Here is a 9,233-nt window from a genome sequence, read left to right as displayed (position 1 = left end):
ACTCTCTCCTCTCATCCATGACTTGGTGAGTGAGTGTGGCTTTCATATTTAAGCTAGCTCTACTCCACTAGAGTTAGCAATATGATGCTAATGGTTCCATCTATCCTCTAGCCATCCTCTTGTATGGGCTTTTGAGATTTTCTGGGATTTATTTGAATTTCTTAATTGGGCCAAGCCCATAAATCCTAACATGTACATCTACACGGTTATTGTGCTACAACGAGGACACGGAGCGCGCAGGCATGCACGGCGAAGGAACTAGCTCGATCAATGGTGGAAGAGGGTGACGTTGTACTCTATGATGGCGTCGCCATTGCCGTTGTCCAAGAAATGCGTGCGGAGCAGGGCGTACCCACGGGCCATCCGGAACGCGCCGCGGCCGCCGACGACGGCGAGCTCCCTGCCGACGGGGCGCGTCACCGTGTTGCGCGAGTACACGACGAAGGCGCTGCCGTTGAAGGGCCCGTCGGTGAGCTCGAAGTCCATGCCGAGGACGAGCGACAGCTTGCCCCTGCCGGACGAGACGTACAACCCCTGCGCGTTGCCCACCACCTTGGACTGCCGCTGGGGGCCCTCGGTGAGCACGTCGTCCGTGGCGTACAGGGAGCTGAAGGGCACCGGGTCGTCGGGCCTCGGCTCACGGCCGGCGCCGCGGCCCACCAGCACCGCGCTCGGGTCCTTCCCGCTCAGAGTGTCGTGGAGGAAGAAGTGCAGCTGGGTGGTATTCTCGTGGCGGGCGGCGGTGGCGGTGGATCGGAGGGAGATGGCGGCGAGCAGGACAGCGACGAGGCGGAGGAGCACGGGTGGAGTGGGCATGGTGTGTGTGTGTTCTTTTCGATACGGTGGATTTGGTACAGTACAGAGTGCGATTTGCATTTTTATAGCCCAAGGTTTGGATACAATTACGGTGATCAATTGTTAACGGAATGGAAGGAAATATGAGCGGCAAGGTGTTCTCCTAATCCGGAAGCTAATAACCCGTCAATAAATATGTGTTTTGCTAAAAATGGGAGCTGTTTGGGTCAATGCTAAAATCAAATTAGATGCCTGATTTAAAGCCTTTTTTTTTCTAGAGATGAATAGCAGTCATTAAATTTTAAATCCAACCATTCAGAAAACCAATACTATACATCTATTGTCTCTTTGTATAGACCTCTCTCTCAGTCTTTGATTTCAGGCATCTAGTATGCTGAAGACGTTGCAAGATGGTAGTCTCTCAAGGGCAATCAACGAAATATATAAATATTTTTTTCAAGTGTTTGACAAGGGGTCTAGAGTGCTTTTCCAAACAATAGATGATGTATGTATCGTTCTTAGATGCTAGATAATTAATGAGTTAGACATTGCTACTATTTAATGTTTTTAGGTTCATGTGAGCATGCACCTAAAATAAGGAGCGTATGTTGAAACATAAAAGTGTTGACCTGCTAAAGTCGGATAGGTCGACCCCTAAGCCCAGACAGACCGGGTGGCCAACATTGGCCAGGCCACTCCCTAAATGTGGCCAGCCTATAGATGTCCAATAAGCACGAGGCCCACGAGCCCGTTGTTTGGGCCCGGTTCGAGCCTGGCACGGTCTGGTTCTATGTGGCCTGGGTCGGCCCGACACGAATAAGCGGGTCGGTCTTGGACAGAAAATTAGGTATGGTGGGCTAGCCCGGCACAGCTCGTTTACCTCTAAGCCCGTTTTTTACACTAAAACGTGCTTACCAGCCCATATAACCCGTTTTTCTGCCCGTTTTTTTTTCGTGCCACCGTTTAGAACCGCTGCGGGCCGAGCTCGAACAGGAAATTGAGCACGCGTGCTTAGAAAATCCGGCCTAGTTTTCTAACCGCGTTTGGCGGGCCGGACCCAAAACGGGTCAGGCCGAGCCGGGCGGCCCGTTTGGCCATCTCTAGGCCAGCCTAGGTGGCCAAAGTCTGCTAGGACAAACATGTTATTGTTCGTCGCTTGATCTAATGACCAATGATGGTTTTGCCCCGCTTCGTCACGTAAATGTGATTGGGTTATCTTTTGTTGCTTTAATCGTAAACCTCATCATTCTTCACCACTAATGTAACACTTTATCAACGTAAGCGTGATTGGTTATGTTTTGGTGATTTAATCATAAACCTCTGCGTCAATACTGTTCATCGATATTTTTAAGGGATATCCAAACCATTTTATTTCATCACTGGTACGTCCTATAGATCATATAGTATACTTTATGAGACGAAGGGATCATACTCATACCTAAGCTAAAAGCTATAGGTAGCCATCAGTAGGTTGCCCATGTCTCGCCGTCCCCGCAGGGCAATTTGATTTCCCCTGTCAATGTTCATCAGTATTTTAGGACTAATTTGAGAATACCATTTTTCTAAGAGATGTTTTATTTTTCTAAAGAAAATCAGTTTATTTTTCTTTAGGAAAATAGAAATCTCTTGGCAAAATAGAGTTTCTAAACTAACTTTTAAGGAGTAACCTTTTAGCTTTTGTCAGGTCTCTCTCTCAACTTGATTCCAATAGCTTGAGAGACACTGCGATTTTTTTCGAGCGGTCTAACCTTTTGAAGCCAAGCCCTTTTGAACCGTGAACAGATATTATATACAGCTGTAGCCACACGAGAGCCTTAGAAAAAAAAAAGGAAAGGGTGACGAATCCGTTTTGGAACATGCTGTCGCCATTCTTGACGTACTAGCTATTTTCTTCTCTTGTTTTTTTTTCTTTGGACAAACTATCTACGCGTAGGATTTTTAGGGTGTTTTTTGTTGCTACTGCTAGCACTGGCTGGAGGTATTTATGCTTTTATTCGGTTGCCCTGGAAAACAAAACCACGGATTTGAGACTGCACAATCGCCGATTCTGTTGCCGTTGCCGGCGAATTGAAGTGGCTCCCGGCACTGCAGGCAACGGACAACCGCACCGTGCCAGCATCTTCTTGTGTTTGCCCTACATACAGGCTGGTGCCAAAGCAAGTTCAAGCAGCGCCGGCAAGCCATCAGCAGCACTGCGTCAGCAACAGCATCTTCTCGTAGCCGGGCTGGTAATGGATCGCGATCCAAATGCTTCTTCACAAATTGACAGGGCCCTAAATAAATTTTAGTTAAAAAATGAATGGAAATAGAGCCCGATCCTAACTCGATCCGATCCTTAAATTTTATAGTGTAAAATTTAGAGCCCATTGTCACCCCTACTTGTAGGCATTCACGGAGCTGTGCCGCCGACAACCATCATAATATCGCATATCATACAAACAAATTCTAATTACAAGTTACTACAAAGCAAGACTACTTGTGCTACTCCAGCATGCATTTTCTCTGTAAATTGTGTAGGTACACGCTGCTGCATCTACAGTACGTACGGGCACAACCACCATCTTTACAATCACAAACCCAAGAACTACAAGCTCGACTGAAGATTCACCGTGTAAAATTGGAACGTGCGTGGAATCGAATCACCTGACTACAGCTCGACGAACACTCGGATCACTTCTCCGTCGGGTGGCGGTAGGCGGTGGCCGGCCCCCGCCTACCGTGTCTCGGCGCCGAGGGACCCGTCCTTCTGAAGCTTCAGGCTCAGGTTGCTGAACCGCTGCCTCGAGTACTGCCGTGATGCCTTCCTCCAGTCAGTGCCGGCCTTCATCATCGCCGCGAACTCGTCGTAGCTTATTTTCCCGTCCTGACAAAACAGCACACACCTTGTCGTTAGGTTGACCGGACAGGCTGGTCTCATGTGGCTGCAGGGGTTTGAACTTTGAACTGATCAAACTTGCTACTTTAGATTAATCGAAAATCCCAATCACGTCGCATCACACGCCCTTATGGGTTATGGACAGGGCGCACTTCTTCTGATCCAGAAACTACAACATGCTACAGACTAATAAATCTTTTGGCCTATGGAGGAAGATTTTGCTGACCTTATCCGTGTCCACGTCTCGGATGATGCCATTGATGATGTCTTCATCGGTTCCCTCCAGTTCATCAGCCAGTGCCTCTCTAAGCTCTTCGATCTCTATGTACCCGCTCTTGTTCCGGTCGAAGTATGTGAAGGCCTTTTGGATGTGCTCATCGTTGCCTATTTTTCTCACATGAACAGACACGGTCACGAATTCCTCGTAATCTAGGGTCCCGTTTTTATCGATGTCAGCCTGCAAAGCATCGAAAGTAGCATTTAACGAGTCTGTCCAGGATATTTTTAGCGCTAGTGCAGAGTATCTTTGTCAAGTAACTCACGGCATCCATCATTATCTGAAGATCTGAATCAGGCATTTGGTTCCCCAGTTTACGAAGGCCCGCCTTGAATTCCTCGAATGTTAGCTTGCCATTCTTGCTCACGTCCATCTTTTCAAACATTTGCTTTATGTCAGCTACTTCCTCCACTGACAGATGCTCGGCAATCACCTGCAGATGGTTAAGCATAAAAATCAGATCACTTTAACAAGATGACCCCCAATATTCCATTCTTCTTGTATTTTGCATGTGCCTTCTATGTCCGAAAAGGAAAGTGATTATGTCTGCCACCAACATGAAGCAAATCTTACCCTTAATGCTTTCTTCTTTAACTTGTTCATCGCAGCAAATTGTTGCAGTCTTGCTCGGACAGTATCACCAAGAGAAATGTCTGGCATCTTTTTAGAGTCATGTAACCATGGATGCTCTGCTCATCCAACTAACATTGTCAGAAAACCAATGACAAAATAATTTGATACATACAATTAGTAAAATATTAATGATTTTGAGCATGGTATTTCAATAAAATACACTATAACAGAAAAGATAGAAATGCAGGACATTAACCATTTTGAATAGCAAACCACACTTGCATAGTCATATAAATCTTCTGTCTATTGTATAACTCCCAGAATGAGAATTTTAAGGCATGTCCGGTTCATGTTAGCCAATACATAATTCTGGGACATCACTAATTAAGATCCAATTTTCCCTAACAAATAATAACCATAGAGTGGTAGCATCCTAAGCCCGTTGTGCAGTAGGAATAGGTGATAGTGGTGGCTTACCAAGTACTTGTGCTGCAGTAAACCGTGTCAATGGATTTGGGTCCAGCATCCGCCTGACAAGATCTTTAGCAGGCTCAGATACTCTGGGCCATGGTTCTCTTTTGAAATCTACCACAGATCGTATAATTGCCTGTGCTACTCCCTGTTCAGTTTCTGCATAGCATCACGGATATGGGATTACGATCGTTTTCTAAATTATTATTAGCATGCATGCATTCCAGACTGAAGTTTGAAAGTACCTGCCCAAAATGGTGGTACACCACAGAGAAGTATGTAAAGTATCACTCCAGCACTCCAAACATCAACTTCAGGGCCATAGTTTCGCTTTAGAACCTCTGGAGCCATGTAGTATGGGCTGCCTACGATTTCAGTAAATCGCTCACCTACATATGAAAGCCAAGAACTATTCAGATTTTCTGTATTGCATATGTCCAATAAGCTGCATCGACAAAGTTAGCTCTATTTTGCTGGGAAATGAAGCATGTTACCATGGGAAATTACATAAAGACACTCCACTTTCTTATTTGCCATAGGCACAAGTGCACAACAACAAGAAAACAAAGAGATGTATTTGCATCCGGTATGCATTGAATTTTTCCCAACAAATGCCATGCGTTCAAAACTTAATTGCTTGGTCATTATCTGTCCGTAAAAACATACCAGGCCTGAAGAACACTGACAGCCCAAAATCGATTGCTTTCAGAGGGGAACTCTCCTTCTTGCTTGCATATAAAAAGTTCTCTGGTTTAAGATCCCGGTGCATGACGCCATGCCTGTGGCACATCTGCACAGCAAAAAGAACAAGGATCCATGTCACGAGACATGGAATGAAACAAAAATCAAGTTATACTATTTCCCTAAAAATAGCGCAAGGAATAAAGTAGAAAAAAACGATACTGTGTTGCCAATGTAACTCCTACTACAGAAAATTGTAGTAAAATGTACTCCATCCGTCACAAATTAAAATTTGTTTTAAATAATTAATAGTTTCATATAATACTTTATGTATGTGTTCTATATATATTTCTATATTCATCATCATCTAGTTGAATATAGACATAAAAATTTAGAGCTAAAATCAATACTATTTTGGGACGGAGGGAGTATTTGACTAAAATAGCTCCTCAAAGCTAATTTATTACAATCTAATTAATCATTTATTACAAAAACTAGACCCAGAGGTTGAAAACCCATTGAAGCTTATGTGGCTCAGCTGAAAACACGTCTCGTACTCGTCAAATAGGACAAAAAATGATCAACACCCGCTCATGATTCATGACCAATCACCGATTCATCAAAATATCAGGCAGTGCCAACTTGAGAGACAAGCAAAGAGGGTCCTCGTCTGATTATCTCACCTATAATTTTATAAATGAATATAACGGAGTAAACATACGCTGCTAGCCTGCTAGTAGCAATCATACAGCTTCAGAACTAGTACTGCGGTAAACAAGAAGCTAGTCGGTCGCAATCATACAGCTTTAGTACTGGTACTGTAGTAAACAAGAAGCTAGTCGTAGCAATCAAGAACCAAGAAAAAGAGGGAGAGAGAGAGAGAGAGAGATGCTGACCTGGACGACCTCGACGATTGTGCGCGTGACGGCGGCGGCGGCACGCTCGGTGTAGTGGCCCCGGGCGACGATCCTGTCGAAGAGCTCGCCTCCCTCGCAGAGCTCCATGACGAGGTGCACGGCGTCCTCGTCCTCGTAGGCGGCGCGGAGGCTGACGATGTTGGGGTGCGGCGGCATGTGGCGCATGATGTCCACCTCCCGGCGCACGTCCTCCACGTCCACGGGCGTGCGCAGCTTGCGCTTGGAGATGGACTTGCACGCGTAGCGCGCCCCCGTGGCGGACTCCGTGCACAGGTACGTGACGCCGAACTCGCCGCGGCCCAGCTCGCCGCCCAGCTCGTACTGCGCGCCGAGGTCCCGCCCCGTCGGGTCCCGCAGCACCACCAGGCCCGGGCGCGCCGCCGCCGGCGCCGCCCCGCGGTTGTACGCCACGTTGTAGGGGTTCGCCTTCTGCTTCGGCTTCTTCTGGCGGCTCTTGCCGCTCTCCTCCGTCGTCGACGGCGTGGCGCAGCAGTTGCCCATGGTGGTCGCCGCGGCCTCCTATCAGCAGCAGCAGCAGCGAAATTTGGGGTAAATCGGCCGGACCCCCGGCGAGCTGGTTTTTCAAGTTTCGGTTTCAGCGGCGACGGCGGCGACTGACTGGAAGCGGACAACTCGAATTGGAGGTGGGGGGAAATTCCGTAGGCTTTGTACTGGGACTTGGCGTGTGAGCTGGGGCGGAGCGGGGGCGAGTCCACGAATTCTGGACGCGTTCTAGAAGCGAGCACTAACTATAAGCCAGCGGCCAGCGCAAACTAGCAGGAAGCCGCAACCGCAACCGTTTGTCGTGGCTTTGTGGAGAACGACTGCCGGTTAAGGATGTTTTTGGCGGTGATTTCGTTTAAGCTTTATCTTTATAAAATATCTCGTCATACAAGTGTGATGTAATAATAATAATTTAATAGAAAAGTAAAAAATATGAGAAGTGAGAGAGTTTTATTTAGATAAAATTCATGATGCAAGGTTTTATAAAACAAAAGTTGTCCTAATATTAGCAAAACTCTGCACTGAAAATAAGCGAAACGATCTGCTAGGGGATTTCGTGGGGATTTCAGCGGAACTAGTATGGATAGATCCGGCTATCCGAGCAGTTGGCTTCTGGAAATGCGCGAGTAGGCAGGGCAAGGGGAATACCAAAAACTTTTTTTCATGGCCAGAGTTGTCGGTTTATACGGGGACCGTTAGCTTTGCAAGAGCATCTCCACAGTTTATTTATTTTCCATGGCCAGAGTTGCCGTGACTAGCAAAATTTGATAAAGTCAATTTAGAAAGCTGGATAACTTGACGAATAAGATAGCTTGTTTATTGAAAAGTTATTTTATTATTAGGTAGCTAAAATTTAGCTGACAAGCTATTTGACTAGTCTCTTGTAGATGCTTTAATGTGGACTCCAATCAACTCCTCGGTCGGACGTTGTGATACACGGTCAGAGCTGTTTCATGGTGAAAAATAACAGTTTTAGCAAAGCAGTTGAAGAGTTATTTTTTAAAAAAAAACATTTTTCATTTTAGGTTGAGACTAATGCTTTGTTTTTGTTATCCTCTTTGTACATGCCCTTTAGTCAACCTCAACATCTGCTGTAGCCTAAGAGGTCATTAGAAGCTGAGTCCAGTGCACAGCCTCCCTCTCGCCCCTGCCACGTCAGCTCTCGCTTCCACTCTCGCCCCTGCTGCTCCAGTGCACAGGCTGCAGCAGGCTACAGCCTCAGGCTATAGCACACGTGGACCAATCAGAAGCCGCCACCTCACTGTCGCCCTCGCTCTCGCCCGCGAAGACGCCATCGCCAATGCGTCGCCCTGCTCTCGCCTGCCTATCGCTGGGCGGTGGCAGTAGCGCCCGCCGGGTCGCTCTCGCCCGCCTCCAGCCCCGCTCTCGCCTCCTGTTGGGCGCTATCGCCCTCACTATAGCCTGCATTGGCACCAGCCTCAGGGCAGTGTTCGTACGCCAAAAATTGTGAGCGTGCGTGTATATCCGTCAACGAAAACAAAAAACGAAAACAAATACTTACTCGGTCATAACGAGAGAAAAAAAAGCAAAAAACGAATATGGTCATGAACCTAGGCCGCCATGGAGTCGTCTAATCGGCAGTGGTTAGTTGACCAGCGCGATCGCTTGACGAGATCAACGTTCAACAACCAGAGGACCAAAGAAGCTTCCGTTCAGACTAGTTCAGACTTTCACCTGGCCTCGACACGGAAAGCGAATGGTTTTCTGGCGGGCGGCAGGAAGAGAGAATAGAAAATCCAACCAAACTTATATCAATTCCTTCAATACCATCAGAATTTATAGTTTCTTTTCAATAAATTAAATTAAATTTTATCGTCATTAGTTTGAAGCTAACATTGTTAATTTCTTTTAAAACAAATCCCTCCAATGTCATCAAAATCTATATCGATACCTTCAATGTAACTAGAAATTAGTTCGATATATTTGAGTTTTAAAAATTCTAGAATAAAAAATATAGACCAAAGTTTAGTCCATACCTTTTTACCCAAAATTACTCCGATATATTAGTTCGATCTATTTGGTTCCTAATAATCTTTAAAAAAATATGAAAAATTGAATAGATCAAATCGAATAACCACATAGTTTCTGGTTTCTAAAAGACATAGACTGAAATTTTTAG

At 46.0% G+C, this 9,233-nt stretch overlaps 2 protein-coding genes across 2 annotated transcripts; both read right to left on the bottom strand.

Moving 5' to 3' along the window:
• Nucleotides 1-968, bottom strand: LOC103644221 (dirigent protein 4). The gene has a single exon (XM_008667420.3). The coding sequence runs from the start codon at nt 874-876 to the stop codon at nt 268-270; it is 609 nt and encodes a 202-aa protein (XP_008665642.2). The 5' UTR covers nt 877-968; the 3' UTR covers nt 1-267.
• Nucleotides 969-3,163: 2,195 nt separating this feature from the next.
• On the bottom strand, nt 3,164-7,316 carry LOC100281687 (uncharacterized). The gene is made up of 8 exons (NM_001368079.1): nt 6,569-7,316; nt 5,658-5,781; nt 5,237-5,380; nt 4,998-5,150; nt 4,521-4,636; nt 4,213-4,380; nt 3,897-4,127; nt 3,164-3,658 (listed from the first exon to the last, which is right to left on the bottom strand). The coding sequence occupies exons 1-8, from the start codon at nt 7,088-7,090 to the stop codon at nt 3,509-3,511; spliced, it is 1,608 nt and encodes a 535-aa protein (NP_001355008.1). The 5' UTR covers nt 7,091-7,316; the 3' UTR covers nt 3,164-3,508.
• Nucleotides 7,317-9,233: the final 1,917 nt, after the last annotated feature.

The sequence above is a fragment of the Zea mays genome, chromosome 1 (assembly GCF_902167145.1).
Source record: "Zea mays cultivar B73 chromosome 1, Zm-B73-REFERENCE-NAM-5.0, whole genome shotgun sequence".
Lineage (NCBI taxonomy): Eukaryota > Viridiplantae > Streptophyta > Magnoliopsida > Poales > Poaceae > Zea > Zea mays.
The sequence above is the reverse complement of the archived record's forward strand: the minus strand, read 5'-3'. Positions and strand labels throughout refer to the sequence as shown.

Coding starts and splice junctions, on each gene's coding strand:
- LOC100281687 (NM_001368079.1), bottom strand. CDS start 7,090: ATGGGCAACTGCTGCGCCACGCCGTCGACGACGGAGGAGAGCGGCAAG. Junction 5,381..5,657: donor GTCAGTGTTCTTCAGGCCTG/GTATGTTTTTAC, acceptor TTTCATATGTAG/GTGAGCGATTTACTGAAATC. Junction 4,381..4,520: donor TAAAGAAGAAAGCATTAAGG/GTAAGATTTGCT, acceptor AACCATCTGCAG/GTGATTGCCGAGCATCTGTC.
- LOC103644221 (XM_008667420.3), bottom strand. CDS start 876: ATGCAAATCGCACTCTGTACTGTACCAAATCCACCGTATCGAAAAGAA.